This window comes from Mya arenaria, chromosome 16 (assembly GCF_026914265.1).
Source record: "Mya arenaria isolate MELC-2E11 chromosome 16, ASM2691426v1".
Lineage (NCBI taxonomy): Eukaryota > Metazoa > Mollusca > Bivalvia > Myida > Myidae > Mya > Mya arenaria.
The window spans coordinates 20,309,886-20,335,908 of NC_069137.1; the positions used below are offsets into that span (position 1 = coordinate 20,309,886).

At 32.5% G+C, this 26,023-nt stretch overlaps 1 protein-coding gene across 10 annotated transcripts in view; it reads right to left on the reverse strand.

Annotated features, from left to right (window-relative positions):
• The window catches only part of LOC128222114 (protein Daple-like), a 127,853-nt gene that overhangs the window by 71,710 nt on the left and 30,120 nt on the right, over window positions 1-26,023 (reverse strand). For 4 of the 10 annotated variants that reach the window (XM_052930966.1, XM_052930967.1, XM_052930964.1 and 1 more), the window contains one exon: window positions 25,641-25,664. In XM_052930966.1, the coding sequence (XP_052786926.1) occupies window positions 25,641-25,664 (24 nt within the window). Of the gene's footprint in view, window positions 1-4,583; window positions 4,600-6,098; window positions 6,120-25,640; window positions 25,665-26,023 lie in introns of all 10 variants that reach the window. The other 6 variants (XM_052930972.1, XM_052930968.1, XM_052930969.1 and 3 more) reach the window with 3 other exon arrangements.

Genomic DNA, 26,023 nt, shown 5'->3' on the forward strand with positions numbered 1-26,023 from the left:
TGAACGATATACTCAAAACATACAATCACCGCATAAAGAACCCACGCACCAATGGCCATATCAATAAACGATGGGATTTCCGATTTTGAACGACTTCAATCCAGCTCGAGATTACTTAAGATAGGTAACATGCGCACAACCACACACTTTTGTAATCGGTTATAAATTGGTTCAAAATTATAGATATAATCCTCATATTCACTTCCTTGTTAAAGACATCGCTGTTCATTGGCAAACAGTGAAATTATTGGTGCTTTACCTATGTATAATCAGATATTGATATGCTCGAATTTCAAGTAATTATTTTAGGTAAAAAATATTTTTTATTTCAATGTTTTCCACTTTCCTTGAAAATGATCATAATGGAATTTAGAAAAAAGTATGGTGGTTTAATCAATTTTAAGCAATAACTGTATCAATCTTATGACTTCATTTTATGAGTTCACTTTGTGCATAATATTTGATCAGAAGGACATATACTTAAATATTTTATTTAAAAGTCCTGCGCATTTCCTAAGCTGGGTTAGGTGGTATTTTGTGTTAAAATACTTTCCAATAATTCTATATTTGATATTTTCTTTGTGGCAGCGCGTGCTTTTGTGAATTTTTTATAGATATCCATAATGACGATTCAATGATCTTTCGTTAATTGATATTCATTTTTTAAACGATCAATGTAAAGTCGAAACCAAGTGATGTTTTAATAGTTGCATGCATACAGAACACTAGGTTTGTGCCGCTGATGGACATAATTTATCATCAAGGCGGAAAATTTAACAAGTACCTTTAACAAATAGTGATAACCGTTGTTGATGTTTTTCCTTTTGACATCGGCACACTACACATGCAGAATATTTCGCCATTTTTACTTAAAACTGTTTAAAATTATTGAAAACGTTTATAGTCAATGTAATTGTTTTTTTTAATAATTCAAAAGCAATTCAGAACAAAACAGTTTTGAGGGTACGTTGAGCAGCACTACACAAATATCAAATCATGTAGCATTTTTTCCGCAAGTTACACGTCACTATCGAGATCACGAGTATGTTAGCAATCGCCACATTTAATGTGGATTCATTTGATATGGTTATTCACGTAATTAAATGCTGGATGTTCATGACAGCACCGGCAAATATGTTATTAGTGAGATGTGTCATTCACCACAGAAATGGAATTAACTGTCGTTGAATGCTGCTTATGTTTCAATATATTGCGGCTATGATAAATATACCAATGTTCTGGCTACTTGTCTTTGCCACTGGCATTACCATTCGTAGTGTTTAAACTTTTTGAGTGAGAGAGTTTCGATGTTAGTTATTGGTGAACTATTTGTAAGATTCTGGAGCACTGATTATGGTTTTCATCTGCCATTCAAAAATAGAAAGGAAGAGAATTTTTTGCGGTCACATGATCAAATGACTGTAGATAAACATCACGTGGTTAACTAATCATATAAAAAAGGGAACACGGTACCTTGTAACTGGATCGATTTGAATGAAAGTGGCAAATAAGAAAACAGTTCCCTTCTGTTGGAAAAGGTTGATTTATTAATTTCATTTAAAAATAAAAGAAAGTCCTATTATAGAGTCAGAAGATACAATTCCATTGAAATATGTTTTTTTATATTCTTTAAAATACAACAAAAACAGGTTTTTAAATGACATTATTAGAATAACTTACATGGCACTCTTGTAAATATATTATCGGTGTTTATTGTATTGATCACATTTGTATGTATAAGACACCACTTTATTTTCGGTTAAGTCGTAACGTTCCTTAATTGATACGAATAAAGTAGTCATAGTATTGATTTATTTGGCATTGGTACAATTAAGCAGTAAAGCCAGGACTTTATTGGACATCAATATATATGGAGTTGGGTTATTCAGAGAAGTACAATGATGTTGATTAGGGTTATTCATCATTTATTGACTTTGGTGTTCCCACGCTGCGTGATTAAAGGAAAGTCATTACGTATCGTATGATTTGGGGTATCGGAAATCTACGTTAACTTCAATTGTATCACACACAGAAAACAGATTTGGTGCATTCTTAAACCATCATGTAACTATGAAATCATTTATTTAATACTGTATATTAATAAATGACAATAATTAGGCATCTATATTATCACATACTTGAAAACTATGCTATAATGTTTTAAAGGCATTAATTTATGAAGCAGTTATTACCTGAACAATGGCGTTGCCTTATGTGAAAACTTATTTCCAATGGAATCATTTGAACAATGATTTGAATATGATCTTTCCTGCTTGAACATGAACATAAATAAGATATAATATTTTTGTATGAAAATAAACACTTCGTTATGTGTTATTAAAGTATGAAATTAATATGTAGGAAAGTTTAGCCCTTTGTTCTGGCGACAGTAACGAACATGTCATTTAAGCACATATGAACTCATTTTTTTCACTAACTAAATAGCTTCTTTGCCCACGATCTTAACCAAACACTAAGCACATTTCATGCATACATTTACGATTATGGAATCTGATTAATCGCACCAAAAATCGCCGTCGGCACTATTTGCAACGGCTTATTGAGAATTACTGTGTATATTAACGCGGAATAAATATTTATAGCCATTTCTTTTATATCAATCAATTTAAACTCCGTGCCAAACCGATATAACTTCGTTCTATGTATTTAATATATGATTGACAGTTTTGTCAAAGGATTCATGTTGCGAAAATGTATAGTTTTTCATGAATAGGAAGAGAATAACATATTCATTAATAGTAAAGCTTTAACAAGCAAAAAAGGCTTGCCGTTGATCCCATTTACCTCAAAACATATGTTTTACAAATCAAATTTATGTAAGATTCACGAATTTGTATACAATGATAATGTGTTCACAATGGCACAACAGGTAGTTGTTATTATTATTATTATTATTATTATTAGTATTAAAAGTAGTAGTAGTAGTAGTAGTAGTAGCAGTAGTAGTAGTAGTAGTAGTAGTAGTAGTAGTAGTAGCAGTAGTAGAAGTAGTAGTAGTAGTAGTAGTAGTAGTAGTACTAGTAGTAGTAGTAGTAATAGTAGTAGTAGTAATAGTAATAGTAGTAGTAGAAGTAGTAGTAGTAGTAGTAGTAGTAGTAGTAGTAGTAGTAGTAGTAGTAGTAGTAGTAGTAGTAGTAGTAGTAGTAGTAGTAGTAGTAGTAGTAGTAGTAGTAGTAGTAGTAGTAGTAGTAGTAGTAGTAGTAGTAGTAGCAATAGTAGAAGTAGTAGTAGTAGAAGTAGTAATAGTAGTAATAGTAGAAGCAGTAGCAGTAGTAGTAGTAGTACCAGAAGCAGAAGCAGTAGCAGAAGCAGTAGCAGAAGCAGTAGCAGAAGCATTAGCAGAAGCAGAGCAGAAGCAGTAGCAGTAGCAGTAACAGTAGTATTAGTAGTAATAGTACAAGTAGTAGTAGTACAAGTAGTAATAGTAGTAATAGAAGTAGTAGTAGTAGTAGTAGTAGTAGTAGTAGTAGTAGTAGTAGTAGTAGTAGTAGTAGTAGTAGTAGTAGTAGTAGTACCAGAAGCAGTTGCAATAGCAGCATCAGTAGCAAAATCAGTAGCATAGGCAGTAGCAGAAGCAGTAGCAGTAGCAGTAATAGTAGTATTAATAGTAAAAGTACAAGAAATAGTAGAAGCAGTAGCAGTAGAAGCAGTAGTACAAGCAGTAAAAGTAGTAGTAGTAGTAGTAGTAGTAGTAGTAGTAGTAGTAGTAGTAGTAGTAGTAGTAGTAGTAGTAGAAGTAGAAGTAGAAGCAGTAGAAGTAGTAGTAGTAGTAGTAGTAGTAGTAGTAGTAGTAGTAGTAGTAGTAGTAGTAGTAGTACTACTACTACTACTACTACTAGTAGTAGTAGTAGTAGTAGTAGTAGTAGTAGTAGTAGTAGTAGTAGTAGTAGTAGTAGTAGTAGTAGTAGTAGTAGTAGTAGTAGTAGTAGTAGTAGTAGTAGTAGTAGTAGTAGTAGTAGTAGTGATAGTAGTAGTAGTAGTGATAGTAGTATTAGTAGTAGTAGTAGTAGTAGTAGTAGTAGTAGTAGTAGTAGTAGTAGTAGTAGTAGTAGTAGTAGTAGTAGTAGTAGCAGTAGCAGCAGTTGGAGTAGAAGTAGTAAAGTAGTAGTAGTAAAAGTAGTAGAAGTAGTATTAGTAGTAGTAGTACAAGTAGTACTAAAAGTAGTAGCAGTAGCAGTAGTAGTAGTAGTAGTAGTAGCAGCAGTAGTAGTAGTAGTAGTAGTAGTAGTAGTAGTAGTAGTAGTAGTAGTAGTAGTAGTAGTAGTAGTAGTAGTAGTAGTAGTAGTAGTAGTAGTAGTAGTAGTAGTAGTAGTAGTAGTAGTAGTAGTAGTAGTTAGTGGAGTAGAATTGATACTATTGGTCTACATTGAATACACATGGATAGATGTGTGTTTTACGACATGAACATATATGTTAAATACATCAGTAAAACTGAAATAGAATCCAACATTGAAACATTATTATATTAAATGCATTATTATAGCCATTTAGATGTAAAAATGTATACTTGAAATAGTTTACGATATATCCAAGGTTATATTTCAAGAAAGAAACATACATACCGTTCTACCACTTCTTCTATATTGGAAGCAGAAATACATTAAGTTATAGGTAAACAACTGGAGTGTGTGTGGTAAATTTTGTGATGTACATGATGACGAAAATACATAAAGTTAAATGTGAACACCTGCATAACAAATAAGATTGATTAAAGTCGACAATCGGTTGTTTCTCTGATATCGGAGATAAAAAAATAGTGTGATCAACTATTTTTTTTATCGCTACCAGGTAAACACATAAAGAAGACATATACACTAATACTTATAGAAAGCATAAATTATAATCGACAGTCATATACGTTGTATACAAATCTTTAAAGACGATTATCAAAAGTCCATAAGTCCAATTAACCTAATATTATGTATGTCGGTAAAAGGGGGTATTTTTAGGATTTATTTACTCGAAGCCTTTTGGCTACATTTTGTATTTTTTGTTTAATGTTCACTATCTGCGATCTGATCTTTTGTCAGCAGTCTTATATAACTGGTTCGTATATGTTCTTGAATAAATTGGCTCGTTCCACGACAAAATATTAAAAGCTGTCAAAATGTTCAATTATTAAGAGTGCAGCTTTAACATTTAATCGTTATGGAATTGTTACGTACTTGGGTTTCATTTGCTGTTAACATTTAGGGATTGTGCAATTTCGGGATGGTGTGCCTCAAAGCAAACCTCGATTAATTGATTTGTGCATACAATGCTACCCTTGATTGCTCTGTGTTGTGTTTATGAGGCTACAGAATTGCAAACGTTAACTCTTTCGCAAAAACAACAACAAAGCAATGCCTGGCCTTTAAGATGATACTTGATTCATATTGGCTGAGTTCGCGAGACTTATGATTGTGAAACATTGTACACATTTGGAAAAGGCTGAAATACGCACTTGTTGTATATGAGTTAAATTATAGCTCAAACTTCAGTTTTAACCGGGACCAAGAAAAGTTAAATACGTTGTAAACTTAGTTGTAAATTTTATCTATAAAAGTAAGTTCTTTATTTATTATTATTTCCGATCATTGTTTTATTCAAATTCGGTTTCTGTTATTTAATTAAGCTAGTATTATATTCATTTCCTCGATTTATTTCATCCTATTTAAAACTAATTACCACGCGTATCAAATCACGCGATGACTAAAACTTTAGTGAAAGACGGAGACGTACCATATCTCTTATATCCAATCATATGTACATACTGTATGCACATAGAAATATTGTACAAACTTGAGGCACACGTTATTCAAACTATATCAAACACATTTTAAAGTGTACAGCTTAAAAAAGTTATTTCATCGACCGACTTTAATTTCATGTCTATATGCCCACATATTTCAAGAAAACAAATTATTATAACTAAAGTATACCATTGTTGGCTTGCTGTATAGTTACATAAAAGCAAACACTAGCTTGTAACCTCCTTTTCCTCCCTTTTGAAATTGTTGCTCATATATTCAAAGATAGTTTTGCATGCATAATATACGATGCAATCAATTCAGATTTATATTTGAGGAAATACTTACGCTTTCTCTATGATTAATAAGCTGTCATTTGAGACCAGTAGAATCGATATTGATGCTTTTATTGAACATATATGTTATAAACGGTTTTGTCGACGTATATAAGTAAAATGTGAACACTTGCATTACCCAAACGATAACATGATGAATGAGTATATCCGACAATCGTAAAAAAAAACGTTTGAAATCATACACAATAGCTTCACCATCATATGAAGTTCCCGAACACCTCGTACAAACAACAAAATAAATGAACTATATTACAGAAAAATAATGTTCCTCTCACTAAGCTTAAAGAGAAAACAGTCCAGCATTAGTTAGTTATTATCTTAGGCCCTCAGTTAGTGACTTGTAGATGTACATGTACAAGGGCAGGACAAGTGTTGCGTAATTATGTTATCTCTTAACATGGCATTTTTATTCATGACACATTTAAACAATCGTGTCAAAGTGATACTTAAAATAAATTTGATAAAGGTTACTTTACATTCCCATTTTTGTCATTAGAATCATAGAGTGTTTTTAGCCATATGTCTGCTACAGTGATATCGCATCGCTGAAATAAAGGAGTTTGCTGAATATGAACAGGATGATACACCAAGTACACATTTAGCAAGTATAACACTAGGTTTGACGAGGTTGATGATCTACTTTACTTTTTTTAATGACGAGATATTTCCACATATCTGCATATGTTAGCATGATATTCTAAGAAATTTTCTCTATTGTATGTTACGTATTAACGTTGAAGCATGACTGCGTTCTTTACAACTTTAATACTTATTGCCGTATTAGCATGGTTACGTTCATTAAGTTTTCTCGTTTTAGCACGTATTTGTTCATTACGCATTTCCGTATAAGCATGTTTACATTACGTATTATACTATTAACACCGTAACATTCATAGCGCATTTCCGTTCAAGCGTGGAAACGCTCACTATATTATTATCGCAAAAGCAACGTAACGTTCATTGCGTCTTCTCACAAGAGCATTATAATGTTTATTGTGTCTTTTCGCAATATCATGGTTACTTTCATTATGTATTCCTGCAGTAGCATGGTAACGTTCATTGTGTATTATCGCAATTGCATCGTACCGTTCAATGTGTCTTCTCAACGACAAGAATGTTAAACCCTAACTGAGATAATTTTAAAAATTGTGACTTCGTTCCTATCCATCTATAATGCAAAAACAGTTTAGCAACTATAAGATCCTACCGCTGAGACAAGATTTTATACTTTTCAATGTCGCTGAAGCACCCACGCTATGGGAGGCAATTCGTGGAAATCTAAAGTAAGACCATCATGATCAACGACTACTATTATGGAATAATATATTCCAGTGGTAGTTTGAAGATGCATGTGAAAGGATAAATATTTAGAAGAAATAAAACACAACGTCACAAAATGGTAAAGACACGGAAGGATAATATGTAATAATGGGTAACATTAAACACATTGAAAATGTTTAAGGTGTGCAGTTACACCGATTACGTCATGTGCTTGATTTGTATTTGTATAGATTAGGATTGCATTGCCTTTTAAATGAATAACGTGTCCATTAAACACATAATATATTAGAATTCAATACTTTTTGTGGGAAATGATCGCCATAAAAAGCACGCTTATCTCGTAAAATATATGCTGGTTATAGTGATATTGATAATTTGCAATGTCTAGTTACATTATGTATGTTAACACTTGCATTTTTGATCAGGTTTATATTGCATGTTAGGAACATTTGCATCTTTAAATTATCTCGACTACACTGGAATACCGTGTGCAAACATTATTTAGCAATTAAATGTCATATCATTTGAATAAAGAACACAAGTGTCCAATTGACATTGAAATACAAACACTTAGGCAACACAAATACCTCAAGTATTTTAAATGATAATTTTTGTTGAAATAATTTGTTGGCTTTATATATTTCAGAAATATCTGAAAACATGTTAACTTTAAACATTTCAGGAAATATCTAATAAAACATACTAATTCGACTTGGCATATGCTATTTCTTAGTATTTTTATATTAGACTTGAAAAATGGTATTTCTCTTTATATTTATAAACACTAAAATACCCATCTTGCAGTGTATTTTCAGGAAGAACATTCGTCTGTCTATTGATTAAAGCTGCTTGGTTTCAAAGTTGTTTTCAAGAAACTTGATTTTTTTTTGATTTTATTTTATGTTTATCAAAACATTCGTGGCATCACTGATAAGAGATAATTAAGTGTTGGTATTTATTTTCGATATCTTTGTTCATTGACGTCATTGAAGTTAATATAATATATGTGGTACATGTTCCGTTCGTTTAGATGATAAACTATATACAGAAGAAGGTCTACACCAACGTAATTAAATCGATACATAAGTTTTCAAATCTATTTGTATGCATCAATATACACATTATATACAATATACATTTCAATAGGATGACAGAACAATTGTGGTTATTTATTTCTGTTCATCAGCATTTGCATTCTTTTTGAAGAAAATGCAGAAGGAAAGCCATGACTATTTCTGGTTAACTTGTTGTTGAACATTGTGATAATGAATTGATATACCTCACACGTTTTGATTAGCTGATTTGGAATGAAAAAATGGCTATGTAAAGTGCCCCTATCGGGCCCGTATTAAAACATAAACCAAAACATGCAATCCAAGTCGATATTGATTTTCACGACAACGACAACCACAATGAAGTTATTTGATGTCTGGTGAAATCAAAGACCACTTGCACTTTAAGTATGATTTGCAAATGACATGAATTGTAGTGGTTAATTCTAACCCATAAATCACCTTTATGCAAGACATTTAAGTAGACCCCATGATTCACATTGGTTATTAACTTGAAAAATAAATATGAAAATTTCACTCATTTTAAAATAAAAATCAATTATTTTATCGGATGTAAAATATAGTTAAACAATAGTTTGTAACTGAAAACTAGTATGTTTAGAATGGTTTACCATTTTGGAACCTCTTTTGTAATATATGTTTCTATTCCGTGTTAGATTTACTGTCACCTTCATTGGATACAAACAGTTCGTATGATTATTATTCTATCTTAATTTGCAGTATATTTCACGCGTTGAAATTGATAAGCCTACTTATACTATTGACTTTAAACTTAAACATAAAAGAAGATGTATTTGAGGTATAATTATTGAAGATGACTTAAGTCCACGAAGTATCAAACATGTATAAGGGAACGTATCTGGGTTTAATATGCGTCACAATTAAATTATATCAAAGAGTAAGAGTGGCGCCCTGTTGAATCTCTTAACCCTAAAACCCCATTTATTTTAGTTTTTATACGGGCCAGCAAAAAGGATGGTTCCGGAGCTGTGCCATGTGAATCAACCCTATCTACAGCATTTTGAGCAATATGAATGCAAATGCTGACATAGAGGAACAACGCATCACGCCGTACAGGAATTTATTGCCATTATAAAGTTGTGCATTATTTTAAATTTCAATCAAACAAATATTTCTGGATGATTTTTTCTTTAAAAAAATGAATGAACTTACCCATGTATGTACACTTTTATTGAAAATTCTGTAACATATAACGCTCTTTGCAGGTATCGGTTTGTATTTTCTTGGCAACATGTGCTAGTACTAGAGTTGTACATCATTTTTACTTTCAAACTCTAACCGCATACGTGTATGCAAAAGCATTTTGAAATTAAGTCTTTACCTTCATCAGTCAATAAATTCAGTTTTCTTTTCAAAATATTGTAGTGCTCGGAAGCTCAACGACAAAGGAGTTCCGCCAAATGAAATCGTTCAGATCAGCGGCCATAGAAATCTGAGTATGAACAATTATAGCAGATTGAACACCAACCAGGCCCTGGCGATATCCCACATCTTGACGTCGAATAAGAATTTCAATGTCTGTGCCCCACCGGGCTTTTTCCTTGAACCCACATTCAACGGGAACGTAGCATTCAACTTCAGCAGATATGAAACCAATTCAGTATATAAACAACAAAACACCCTGCACAGCACATTGAATTCGCCGCCGACGAAGTACCGTAGGATTCAGTTGATTCCGGAGTCTGAGAGCGACAGTGATTAAATAAGCAATACCAAACACTAAAAATCATGATGATTTTGGCAAACAAACTATTGAGTGTCCATAAGTTAAATTCTGTCAAAATTGTTTGTGAATTATGTTCCATGTTTTTTTCTTCTACAATAATTTTGCTTAAACACGTCTTTTGTGCCTTAATGAAATTAAAAATCTGAAGTTCCATTTGTGGTTTAAGTATTTAGGCCACACCAAATTGATAACTTGTTCATCGGATTTTTTCCAAAAAATAATAGGACCAGCGAGCGAAATAATAATAAAGTATTTTATTTGCATTTAGCAAAAAAAGAGGAGCGAGCGAAGAGCGAACAAATATATATAGTCATTAAACTCACTTTTGCTCACATTTTATTTACTTATTAACTAAACAATGGTATTGTAAACAGTGCAAGGATAACATCCAGTGAACGCATGATAAAATATAACTCTATAGAAATATTAGTTTTGAGATCAAACAAATGCTATTTGAGATCAAGCAAATGTATTTCTTTGAACTATTTCATAAATAAGAGAACTCAAAACCAGTTTTCCAGTTTTTTAAACCTTTTTGAAAAGTATTTTTTCAAAATACCCTATGCATGGCTAAGTTAAATCCTGGACAAAAACCAATGGTCACAGCCACCTGCCTGCCCAATGAAACATATCCAAATCTATTAGCTAGGTTTTCAACTTTTCCTTAGGAAAACTTTGTTAAAAATAATTCTCTATTAAAATACATTGTCATATCTCATGCCATTGAAATGACTTGGTGACTTGAAAAATAACTCACAAAATCAATATAGGCATTTGCAATCAAATATAAACTACAGCTATCACTCTTGCTACACAATTGGGCTTGGTCAACATTTAAGTTCTGGAAGAGAATTTACAAAAAAACCTAAACCTTATTGTAAACCATTTCAGCTGGAAAAATGTCACAGAAAATTCCAGCCAGCGCCGGAATGATTTTAGGCTCTCTCAGAATTTAACGCCTATCTTTTTTAAACTTGCAGATTTTCCGTGATTTTTTTTAGATATCTTGTTCAAATTAAGACAAGTTGTAGAAAACATAAACATATAAACAAACGAAACTTTTACTTCTTTTGTGCTGCAAATACTGATTGTGTCAATTTTCATATATAGCAAAAAAAAATTCAAGAAAACACAAGAATATGCAATATTTTTTCATAGACAAAAATCAATCAGCATAAATATTTAACACTTGAATGATTTCTGTATAAAGTTTAGAAATACACATGAACATCTAAAAAAATATACAAACATTTATTCTCAACACAAAGTGTGATTAATACCTTTTTCCAATCACACAGTCTGACACCATTTTTTTATCCTTTTTGACTATATTACAAAATATACCCAATCCGGCTTGTTTGATGTTTTTGTGTGAATGGTAAAACTCATAGGATTGCATGAAGCACACATGAATGTCAGTCAGGTTATTTTTAGCGCCATCCTACTGTCCATGCACATTGCCTCATCGCCGACCATGATCCGTTGTGTCGGAGGAATCTGAAATTTTAATATTAAAGCAATATTATACATAAATGTTCATTTCTAATGTAGTATAATGTATTATGCATTACTGAAACAGTTTGATAAAATCACAAGAAAGGTGGTGCTCCTTTCTTGGCCAACTTTATTTTTTATTACTGTACATGAATTGCATATGAATTAAATAAACACTATACTCTGATCTGTAGCAAAATAAAAACAAACATGCATCAATTATTAAATGTATAACTATTTTTGAAGGAAACAAATACTACAAAAATACATCATATTTGCTATATTAACAGCAAAACATCAAAGAAGTTAAAATACACACCTGGAGTTTTTACCTGGACAGGTGCAGTAGGTATAGATGACTGATTGGAAACTGTCTTTTTAATGTAACGGTCATCTGAATTCCCGTCAAACATGACCGAATCAAATTCAAACTTTGGATAATCACTGTCATTCACGATAAATTTCAGCACTTCTTGCCCAAAATATATACGTTTACTTTTAGCGGGAGCCAAATTAAAGCAAAAATATAAGTCCAAATTTAACCACACTTTAAATGGTGGTATAATTGTCATTTGTTGACGTAATATTCTAGAATCAGGAAGAGTTTTGCCAATTAAGTCTCGATCATCTAGACGCTTGTATCCGGGTCTTTATCGTTCATTGACTCTAATTAGAGCGGCTGCATGATTGAGCCGGTGCTTTGGTAATTGTAACGATCAAACAACGCGGTTATAATGGAAAATGCTACATTCTACTTATATATATCATTAGCGCTCGTTAAAAATCACTTTATTTCAGATGGTGCGGGAGCAATTGATAAAATAATTTATTTGTTTTGCTTTTCTGAAGAAATAGGTGCGGGAAATCCGATGAACAAGTTATTAATTTGGTGTGGCCTAATATAAATTTGATGTTCATTTCAAAAAATAATTCCATATAGTGTGGAACAATTTTTTGAAATGGAGGGACTGCTCGCGCAAAAAGAAGCAACTTTGACACAGCAGGTATGCTGCATATATATATATATGTAATTAAAACTATCAAAAACATGTTTATATTCGGTACATATGTTCAATACATGGTACACTCCCTCTCCCAATCACTCACTCCTTCCCTCGCTCGCATACTCATTCTCTCACTCGCTCGCTCGCTCGCTTAATTAATCTATTTAATTACTGTACCTGCAACAATTCAAACTATGATAAGACTCTATCATGTAAAATATCAAAGTCAATGAAATTAAATTGGTGTTATAAGCATTCAAAATCTAACGAAGGGCGTTCAGTCTTAAATTTACACTCTTCATTTAAACAACCGTTAAAGTGTACGCGGTTTTTTTAAACTATATTTTTGTAAGTTTAAGTAATTTCTTGAACGTTTTTCAGACAATGTTATAGTAACAGATATAAAGACAAAAACTTTCAACACGAATTTTGCAAACCTGTCAAACGACAAATATTAAGTTTTATCATAATATCATTGTGTGCTTCATTAGTTTTAGTCACTCTTTATTACGTCACTATCAGAGGCCTTCCAATCTTTTCAGATTTAATTGATTTTTTTGCCGCAAGGTATTCTGGTCGAGTTAATAACGGGAGCTAGATATTTAGCCTGCTTTATACAACCTATGTTTTTAATGGTTATTTAAATTGCATTCTTATAACTTTTTTCCAAATTACAATTAAAACAACGGAATATGAATTTACTTTTTTAAAACAAAATATGTATCGGATATAAATGATCAATTACTGCACATGTGAAAAATATGATGATTACAATGAAAATAATAAATTCAGTTATTTCTTGTCTTCAACGGAAAACTTGTTTGAATTGTAGTTTAACTGCACAGTAGTTATAAAACAGTTACAACAATTCTAAAAAAAATCATTGCTCAAACATGCCAGTGAATGTGAAGACTAAAAACACACAAAAAACATTCTAGACCAATTCACATTTATTCATAGTTTTGTCGTTAACATTATTGTTTAATGTGGAACGCGACCCTGAGCGAATTTTCGAGTTAATATCTGAAAATTGGTACACGAATTGAAAAGCATATGTCCAGTTAGGGCCTGGTTTTACTTTTTTTTCAAAATATTGAACAGTTTTAAAACTACGGTTTTTCGAAATATACTACTGACGTCAATTTTGAGACGCCTGTCATTTTTATGCGTAACAGCTACAATAACCGGTATTTTCATCAATTCGTCGTTCAGGTTATTTCAAATTCAATAATAAACTTTTAATAAAAGAAAGTAATGTTAATTTAATAAAAACCTCTTGTGGAAAACACTGATTGCAACCCATTTTGGGAAGTTTTAAAAGGTAACCTACGATTATCAACAATTAAATTTAAAAAAAATGAAAAAAATATTCAGAATCAGCTTTCAGATGATATTAAAATAAGAAGCAATGAGCAAATAATAAGAAAATTATATGAACTGAAAGAAAAACATGAATCTATCTCATGCGAAAAGGTTAACGGAATCATACTGAGATCAAAAGTACTGCATGTTGATCAAACCTATAAAATGCAAAATATGTATTCAACTTAGAAAAACTGCAAAATCAAATGAAAACTATAAAATTACTTAAACTTGATAACTATGACCGACATAGTACTGATTGCTTTTCCTACTTTAAGTATAATTTATATGCGACATTGTTCGTGGTAATAATTGTATAAGAACAAATAAAGCAACATCAGTTGTCTGATGGGATTGATCAATTTATAGCATGTATGTCTAGATGCGATAAGGGTTCTTTGACCTTCTTGATGCTGTGTTATCACGTGATAAACTCGTATCAAGGTCAAACAACTGGTATGTCTTTATTAAATGAAATCAAAGCCCTATGTACGGAAGAAGGCGTTCACCAACGCTTTGTATAAATCTTTATAAAATAAGTCTTAATATAACTCAAATAGCAAGTTAAGCGCTCATCTATATTTTTGATTACGTTTGCATTTTTATACAGGCCAACAACTTAATACGTTGTATGGCAGGAACATGTTTATATTTGGTGCATTATTTAATATATGGTAAGGCCACAACAAATTGATCATTTGTTCGTCGGATTTGCCGCACCTAAAATTCGAAAAACGAAAAAAAAAAATAAAAAAAACTTTTTTTTTGCGCCCGCACTTACTATTTGGCCGCGCATATTATTTTTTTTTGTTTACTTCTGAATTTCCTCTATTTTCTGAAGTTATTTTACTAAGAATTTAATCCTTCAACGTCAACTTCGCCTTTTTTGAAGGTATTTCCATGCTTTACATTCTTTGCGAGCAAAATTTCCTCGTGTCAGGACAAAATCAGGTCCGGGTAACCGCAAAACAGCCGATATTTGTTGACAGTCTTTTTTGTCGGGAATATTTTGCAGGACACACCGTTGTTATTTATTTCTGGTATTAATTTTCGGGTTACTTTCAGTTTTCGTAATGTAAAAAACAAGTTTTAAATGAAAATCAGTGTCAAAGTCAATGGATTACAGTCTTCAGTAAACAACAACAGTTTCACAGCGTCGAAGTCAATAATTATCTATGTGTGTTTTAAGTAATTCATTGTTTTGTACTTAAAATTTTGTGTTAAATAATAACTAAATCGGATTTTGAGTGCAAAACTTATATTAAAATACACGGACACACGACTAAACACAATTGAACATGTTTTGGTGAGTTATTTTTTAAATTTTCTAAAATGCATTTCTCAGTTTTCATATAATCATAATCGTTATAAACAGATACAAATAGTAGGACTTGTAAATGTTTTAGAAACAGCCTGTACATTGAATTTATGAACCAGTCAATCCACGCCCCCTTCCCCCCCCCCAGGTTCTGGGGTATACCAGGGATAGTCGGGGAAATGGGCCAAGTTTTTACCTTCCAGGTGGCCCCACAGTGCTGGGTGAATGCAGTTGATATACCCGGGGTTGGCTGGACTGAAAATCAAAGTCCCCGCTATTCCCCGGACCTTGGAGCGTGGTTACAATTGACTAGTGCATTACATACACATGGACAGTATAAAAAACATCAGTAAAATCAGAAAATAAAACCTTTTATAAGTAAAATGACTGTTTTAATTTTCTCAATTCTTCGTTTTTATCCACTTGTTTTCTTTGATCCATTTGTATAAAATGGCCTGTAATTAAAGTGGCCTGTTTCTTATGGGCATTGGTTTATACTATTTTTTTAGCTCGATTGTGACGAAAGCTGATAGCTTATAGAATCACTCACGAGTCCGTTTCCTGGGCAGAAACCAGTACTGTGTCCTTTTTTTGAGAAGCTATGAGAAAGTACCCCTGGTGGGGATCGAACCCACAACCTCTTAGGTGATAGGCGGACACCTATATCACTAGACCACTCTCACCCTCTTATGGGCATTGAAGCTATGGAGGCCGACATGATATTCTTTTTCAAGGCACGGACCTATAAACCATAGGTTCGGGGTAAAGGCGGGTTCTTTAAAGGGAAATATCTTTATTCCACCACCTGCTCTAATATAATGACTGGTGCCACATTTGCAGATTTGTTTGATACTGCTTCATTTATGTTGTCCCGCAATTTAATCCACAGTGTCTTTTTTAGATATGTTCTCTGTGTTATTTACATTTTCAATCTTCTGAAATGTCAAAGTCACTAGTAGTTGACACCAATTTAATCATGTGCTTCAAGAGGTTCAAAAATATACCTGACCCAATATTTAGAAATGCTCAAATCATGAATAACTCTTACAAGTCTAAAATGTTTTTTTTTGTAATTATAGTAAGTTACGGAATGAATACAATAGTTTTCTTTTTGGTCTTCGAATAATTGTATGTTACTATGAGGAATGTTGTCTTTACAATAATCCACGTTTAAATTGAAGTTAATAGTAAAGCACTGGACCTTATTGCCATTTGTTAAATATTGAGAGAGATTTTCATGTCACTGTGATACAATCAAAACCTTTTTATTAATAACTGAACATATGTTTGCAATTAAAAAGCATTTCTTGACATAATTGTATGATAAATTTGGTAACAAATATACTTTTTATTTTTTTTAAATTTTTCGCCTTGCGCCTCTGATTTGCCTTAAGTTAAAAAAAAAGTATTTTTTTTTTTCGTTCGCTCGCTCCTACTTTTTTTGGGCAAAATCCGTAGAACAAATGATCAATTTGTTGTGGCCTAAGGACTAACTCACATATGCACTGACAGACTCATGAACTGACTGAATGACTTGTGATTGCTCACTCACTCACTCACTCACTCACTCACTCACTCACTCACTCACTCACTCACTCACTCACTCACTCACTCACTCACTCACTCACTCACTCACTCACTCACTCACTCACTCACTCACTCACTCACTCACTCACTCACTCACTCACTCACTCACTCACTCACTCACTCACTCACTCACTCACTCACTCACTCACTCACTCACTCACTCACTCACTCACTCACTCACTCACTCACTCACTCACTCACTCACTCACTCACTCACTCACTCACTCACTCACTCACTCACTCACTCACTCACTCACTCACTCACTCACTCACTCACTCACTCACTCACTCACTCACTCACTCACTCACTCACTCACTCACTCACTCACTCACTCACTCACTCACTCACTCACTCACTCACTCACTCACTCACTCACTCACTCACTCACTCACTCACTCACTCACTCACTCACTCACTCACTCACTCACTCACTCACTCACTCACTCACTCACTCACTAAACAAAAACCCAGTGGCCAGTGATTGAGAAAACATAGGTGAAATGCTTTTAAAGCAGAATTGGTGAAAGGAAATATGAATCACTTTGCTCGGTCTAAAAACATGACTGCTTGTACTGTTGAATAGCTACACGAATAAGTAGTTTATCTTATAGTTCTTTACAAATAGTTACCAATAACTACGATTGTGTACAGTGCAAGTAATATTTTCTGTAAAGAAATATGTTTTAAAGAAAAAGTAGATATATCAATCAAGTAACTGCAAACGGTGCAAAGAACAAACTACGAAACAATTAAAATGCTTATTTCATATTTAGGTATTAATTTACGTAAACGGTGACTAAATGATCGGTCGGTCGGTCGGGTGGTTGGTCGGTCGTTTGGTCGGTAAGTCAGTCAGTAAGTCGGTCAGTCAGTCAGCAGTCAGTCAGTCAGTCAATTGAAAAAGTACCATATTTGCCATTATAATCACGAGTCGTTTTTGTGACTTAAATATATATAAATTTAGGTTCATCTTTGAAAAAATAGACAGCATAATATAGCGCATCATTTTACAATACTACATGGTTGTTTTAATTCAACAAACAGTTAGGATATCCTACAGTTTTTTTTCCTAAAGCAAAGCAAATATAAAAAAGAAAATTATATTCGGATTTATTATATATCATGCTTTCTCAAGCGTCTGGACGCATGTGACGCTCATGTAGCTTAACATCCGTGTAATTAGACGATAAGTGATTCACAGACATATACGGCTGAACATTTTTTTCCGGTATGATAGAAAACATAAGACACAGTCAATTGAAAATAAAACTTAATTGCAACAACATGTGTTTGTTGCAATACCATAGATGTCTAAATGTTAAAATATACTTGAAAAGTATGCTACTACATATTCAACGTGTTGATATTAATAATACATGCATTTTTAATGGAATCGTATATGAAAAAGATAGTGTGTCACTCATCTTCATATCATACACAGTTTTATTTAACCACTCAAGGAAACATGTATGTACTCTCGCCAACGTCGCTTACTTAAATATGTCCTGAACTCGATGTATAAAATTGTGTATTATATGAAGACTCGTGACAGGTCCTATGCATATTTCATTCAGTATTTATTTTTACGTTAATATACTTTCTTACAGTTCAAGTCATATGTTCTGTAAAAGATTTCCTTTTTCAAGAAAAAGTAGATCAATCAATAAAATAACTACAAACTGTACAAAAAATCTACGAAACGATTGAAATGCTGTCTTTATATTTAAGTATCAGTTTACGTAAACAATGAATGAATTGTTTGGAAACACATGGTTGGTCCTCAACTTATTTCTTGAAATATAACGGAATTGGTTTTGTCTAATTTCAATTAATCATTTTCATACCACTGCCCGCACAAAAACTTGATTAGCCAACTCGAGTCAGTAAGAACGACGACCCATTAAGTGAAACGTCATGGTAATAATATTTGTAAAAGGAAATATTAAACACTTTGCTCTAATTTAGAAATATTATCCAAGTGACAGCTGACCAGCATGTTTCTTGTTCATACGTCCGTGGTCGGCTCCACGAATGCGAAGTGTATCTTATAGTTCGTTTAATGCATATGCATATTGAGAAAAAAAATATGTACAGTGCAAGTCATATTTTCTGTAAAAGATTTTTTTCTAGAGAAAAAATAGATCAATCAATAAAGTAACTGCAAACTGTGCAAAAAACAACAACAAAATAAAACGTTGAATGAATTGTGTAGAAACACATGGTTGGTTCTCAACATATCTATTGAAATATAGCTGAATTGTGTTGTTTTAGTTATGTTTGATAATTTCCCTTCCTCTGCCCGAACAAAAACTTTTATGATTCGCAAACTAGAGTCAGTAAGAACATATAAGGTTTTCTTCTCAATTCTGTGTACACTATTGTTTTGTGCATAATTTACATGTTTTTTTTCTGTTTCAATGCATTACGTATTTTGTCTTTGTTAATTTGGATTATGTTCATATTTGTAGAACTAAACTAATTGTAAATATTATATCGAAATAAATATTGTTTAAACCAAGAATATATAGCAAACGTCTGTAGGCCTGTACAAAGTCGTATCACAGAAGCATCAACAACTGGAAAGACAACCCGGTCATGGTAAACATTAAAGACACCTATGTCAAAATAATCAAAATGTCTACCCTGCACTGTTTTCAGAAAGTCATATGTACATCGATAGTGAATGACTGATAATTTAACCCCTCTGGAACAGTTTAGTGCTTTACTTCATTAACGCATATGCGTTTTGTAACATGTTTACCAATAAAGATTTCTTTACCGAAAGTCTCCTTATCTGAAATTATTTTTAATAAGCCATTCAAAAAGACCGGATATGTTTTATAATTGCTATAGCGGCAAATTAAAATAAACGATGTACTCAATCATTTTACTATCAAAGGCCGATAAAGGCCGCATGGCATGCTCATAGTCTCATCAACTTGTGAAATGTTATCGACACCTTAGCAAGGTCAACGTTTGTGTGTTTAAAAAAACAACAACAAAAAACAAACAAAAAAACAACAACACATGTTTACTTCCTATAGTAGGAAGTTTTGATATGGCTGCCAATTTAAACGTAAGGATAATAGCCAGTCTTAAATTGCACCATAATATCGCCATTCCATCAATAGTGTAACACAAAACTTCGCTATATATTCGGCAAAAAGAAAACAAAACATGCAGACATTAACATAACCTCATGATTGGTGGGTGGATATAATAACTAGTGATATACATACACAAGAGCAGAAAGGTTGCATGCCTTTCTTTAAGCGTAAAAGGGTGTTCGGTAAACTGTATGTATTGGGATTCTGTAAAGTCTTCGTGTTTTCATTCGTTATCCATCAAAGGTCATTTCAACTGACTTAAGCACACTAGTTAACTAGAGTTAAATCAATATTCAATTATTATTTAACAGCTTACATTTAATTTAAAGCATGTGAAAACTTAATATAACTACATGTACACACAAGTATAAAGAGATGGATTTATGGCGGTTTCAGAACGGTTTGTCATTTATTATTATACACAAAATAGGTATGGGAATGTGGTTAGTTCAAATAATATACATTTTAAAATAGAAACAACAACATTAAATAGTTTATCAAAATGAATTATTTCAATTAAGGAACAATATACACAAGTTAGATATAAAACACCTAATCAAATTCGTCTCAAGTGATTAAATAAGGTTTTAGCAAAATTCAATGTATTTTCCCTAAGGTACCCGGGTTCTTACAGTTAAAACTTATTTTCAGTACATTAGGTCTTGGGTAAATGCGGCAATGTTTATATATTTCCTGACAGGATTAATAAGTGGTCATTTGAGTGAATAGTGCAGTTCGTCATCAATATTGTTAAGATTACGAAAAGTACACTTTCCTCTATTGACCAGTCTTACCGCATTTCTTTTCTACCTACCAACATTGCCAGGAAATGTATGGTCGCTCACTTATTATTCTGGTTCAACAGTACTATTTAGAGGGTATTATCTAAGTTTTCAGAAGAGCATGTAACGTGGAATAAATCCGTCTAGTATATGTAATCCGGCGTAAAAAATATAATGATGTTGCTCAAAGAAATCAATGTTTTCAAAGCAAAAGACTTCACATCCGTATGATAGAATGGGACCAATGGTATCATCTAAAAACTATCCAAGAGTAAGTCTAGTTTAACAGTTATTTTAAAAATCAGAGGACTTTAAGCCTGTTTAGGATAACAACTCTTATATGTAAAGTCTGACCTGTGGTCGGGACAATAATATATTATTAAAAACTATAATTTTGGCAAGAAGTGTTTAGCTTAAGAAGTTTGCCGATATTGTATCTTGCCATTTAATTTATTCTTTTGTATGTATTTCTGATACAAAATAGTCAAGATTAAAATTCAGAAATATATTTATTCAAATCAATTCGAGAGAAAATGTTACATTGTTTATACATCACTTATTATATTTTTAGGATACGGTTGCAATTATGAAATGATATCTCCGATTATTGCCGTTAATAATTCATTTTAACTAATGTTTTAGTACTTGCGTTTTTGATGTAATCTCATTGATACAGATATACAACATGATTTGAACATTAATTCATCTTGGGTCAGTTTGCAACACTAAGTAATACATACGAAACATTCACTAGTTTTCAAATTGCTTAACGCAAAACGATCGATCTGATGGTGTTGAAGGTAAGGAATGATAAATAATATTCAAATTTAGTTGATCTTGAAACAGCTCTTCCTTAATATTTCCTGTGGCTTGTTCCGATTAAAAAGTTATTTACAAACTTGTTTTAATTTGTTTGAGTGCTTGTTTCATTAACATACATTGAGTATAATTTTATTCCTATATTTCCTGTGGCTTGTTCCGATGAACAGTTTTTTTTTACATTCTTCTATTTGTAAGTATACACTTAATGACAAGTGATGTATTGATATGATACACTCACTGGAAATAATATTGAAAACTTATCTAAAAATGCCAAATGTGAACAGAACACTAAGAACCTCACCGGAAGTAAAAACAACATTGGATTTCTTAATAGAGTGCCATTCTATATTTAGATCAGAATGAAATAAATCCAAGTGAATATCATATATATTTTACTTCGTTGGCTTTCTAGACGAATGAGAGAGCGTGTTATTATTGGCCATATGATATTGTTGCTAACATGTTCATTTTCATTTAAGACACATTAAATACGGTATATGATATATTGAAATTGTGTATTAGATAAAGCGCAATGTAAGCAGTATGAGTATGCTGTTGTCATATTAAACGAATGTAATTGGTGTGATGAAATTCTGTTTTACACGCGCATTGACAAAACAAGTTTTCCTAAATATATAAGTTAGTGCTATATTAAAACGCTTTAAAATGCAGTAAACATTACAAAAAAGTCCTCAATTACAAACTCTTGTTTGGATTTCAAAATCTAAATAATAGTACTGATAAACATTTCGATATAGTTAACCTTTATATTTGTTAGACGAGTGGGTGTATACAATTAGCTGGTGATATATATGCACACTGAATAAAGGTGTTTGTGACATTGATGAAAGTATTTCAGTAGTTACTTACAGAAATGCATTATATAAGATACAGAGCTAATTGATAACATAGCATAAGCGGTTTTGACATTCTAAACAAGGTTAAATGCAACAAAAATCTCCCTTTTTAAATAGTTTTGTTAAAACATACTTCTAATGTTTTGTAATTAAATTTCCACATTTATTTTGTCAGATATACTGAATCCATATAGTTGAGTATTTGTACATTTGCATTGAAAACAACAATCCGTTGTTAATTTTAGACGCATATTGGCTTCCGTACAACAAACGCCGTAGCGTTCAACATAGCGCCTCACAAGCTCAAGTTATTGTTATTGCACAATTAACAATACAATTTGACCCTGTCTCTATTTTGTAACATTCATGTGTCTCACAGATTCTCTCTAAATTGTTGCAATATAAAAAAAGAACCTATACCTCCAAATACAGCACACGCAGTTTATGCAAAATGAGTTCCTGAGTGAATTAGTTTCTTGATTTAAATACTTTTTATATGCTTTTTTTAAGTTTAAATATTAGGGCGCAATATTTGAATTTTAAGTACAAATTGATGTAAAGGATCAAAGGATGTTGAGATATAAACTTAAAGTAAAACTCTACAATATTTGCAAGAATGCACAAACTAGCTGCATGAAATTGTAAACTGATTCTTCATCAAAATTGATATTTGTCGCTGTAAGAAAATGACGTGATTATGGCTTTCGTAGAAAAAAATTAAGACGCCTTAACAATCACAGAGTATATGCCGATGACATACGTTATTTACCTAATAATGCATAATTCTTTAAACCATTGCCTAGCATTATAAGGTTTAATTCACAGTCTTACTTTTGGCAATACATTATGTGCAAATGGTGTTTAACCAACCTTCATGTGCTACAATGATATTGCTGAATTATATGTTTTGCAGAAATACGAAAAAATCACGTATTTGAGATCAGTCAAGTTTTAAAAAACACACATTTATCTTTTCGGTTAATCTTTCAACATTAATATATACGTGTTTAAACACTCAGTGTTACCAAATAATTTCTTTATCACACATTATGGTTAATGTTAATATAAATGTATGTTTGATGCCCCAATTCCTGTATATCAATAGTGTTTTGGCTGCAATAAAACAGTGAATGATCTTTTATGCTAGTTTAATTTGATGTTATAAAGTAGCACTCCAAATTATGTGGGTAATCACAATCAGTAAAGCGTCTGTTTTCGAAAATAAATGAATTGAGGGTTATTGTTTAAAATGTATCAAACTCTAGTAACAGTATACACACATGTTCGTTTAGAATTAAACAACAAAAGGTCAGAACATTTCATTACGTTGCATTCGATACCTGTCATAATATAACTGTCGTTCACTTTCAACGAACGTAATTTCATCAATCGTCGTAAAAACTGCATCATTAATCAAATATGTAAACATATCAGCCTTAAACAAGTGTAAGAAATATTCCCCATATAAAAAAGATGTATAAGACATGCACTTTATATAACACAAAATGATAAAAAGATGCCAAATGCAATTTTCAATTGGAAAATAAACATTCGGAATTATCGAGTGAGTGAGTGAGTGAGTGAGTGAGTGAGTGAGTGAGTGAGTGAGTGAGTGAGTGAGTGAGTGAGTGAGTGAGTGAGTGAGTGAGTGAGTGAGTGAGTGAGTGAGTGAGTGAGTGAGTGAGTGAGTGAGTGAGTGAGTGAGTGAGTGAGTGAGTGAGTGAGTGAGTGAGTGAGTGAGTGAGTGAGTGAGTGAGTGAGTGAGTGAGTGAGTGAGTGAGTGAGTGAGTGAGTGAGTGAGTGAGTGAGTGAGTGAGTGAGTGAGTGAGTGAGTGAGTGAGTGAGTGAGTGAGTGAGTGAGTGAGTGAGTGAGTGAGTGAGTGAGTGAGTGAGTGAGTGAGTGAGTGAGTGAGTGAGTGAGTGAGTGAGTGAGTGAGTGAGTGAGTGAGTTTACATCCATTCAAGGGATGCCAAGATATTCACTGACTGATTCACTTACTCATTTTTGAAAAACTAACGACATCTTAAATTACTATCAGTAACGTAATACACGATTTATAGACAATGCAACAGTACTGGCTTGCTGCCAACAAGAACATTTACGGTCCCTCTAATCCCCTCAATATACAAAATTGACACTGAATATTAAACGACAGTTGTTGTCAGAGTATGCAAAAGGTTGAAAAATATGCTTTTCTTACATAAATTAAACACCTAGCATTTTTCTTGACAAGTTTGTTCTTGAATGGTTGTAGTATTCTTGACTAGAGTGTTCATAATCATATGCAAAGTCTGCGTGTTTTCATTTGTTAGCAATCAAAGGTCATTTCAATTGACTTAAGCACACTAGTCAACTAATCTTAAACTCAATATTCAATTGATATTTCACAGCTTACATTTAGGTTAAAGCATGTGAAAACTCTATATAACTACATGTAGACACAAGTATGTCATATAACTGATACAGATATATATCATGGTTTGCAATCAGTTTGAAATACTAAGTAATACATGCGAAACGTTTACGCGTTTTAAAATTGCTTAACGTAAAACGATTGATCTGATGTAGTTGAAGGTAAGGAATGATAAATAATATGCAAATTTGGTTGATCTTGAAACAGCACTTCCACTGATATTTCCTGTGGCTTGTTCAATTGAAAAAGGTTATTTACATTGTTTTACATATTTTGAGTGCTTGTTTGATTAACATTCTTAGAGTATAATTAACATCTCACAATGTACGAAGCATCCGGGAGATGCAATAATTACATATTTTTCTCATTCAAGCATGTGTACTTACTGCAACAATAGCACATACCGTATGGAATATTCAATACACACGTCATTATGAATTTATTAAACACAGCTTTAAAAACAATTAACATGTATTTTAAAACAAACAGATAATACATCTAAACTGGAGAACGAAATATCGGGCTTGCATTTAAACAGAAAAGATCAAAGTAAATTTTAAATTTCAACATACAATCTTTATTTATTTATTAAAGTCGTTTAAAGTCAATGAAGCTAATTCAGTACTACATAAAATACGTTACGATATATTCCCTATGTTTAAAATGAAGGAAAAAGATAACTTACGTTAGCCCTTTTCTTGGCTTCCACCTGAAAACATCAAATAAAACAACATCAGTTGATTAAAAAGTATCATATAAATGCACGTGAAAAGACAGTAATGGTAATGTGAAATTATTGGGGCTTCTATGTCATATAAACTAATTGACTGACTGACTGACTGAATGAATGAATGACTGAATGACTGACTGACTGACTGACTGACTGACTGACTGACTGACTGTCTGACTGACTGACTGACTGACTGACTGACTGACTGACTGACTGACTGACTGACTGACTGACTGACTGACTGACTGACTGACTGACTGACTGACTGACTGACTGACTGACTGACTGACTGACTGACTGACTGACTGACTGACTGACTGACTGACTGACTGACTGAC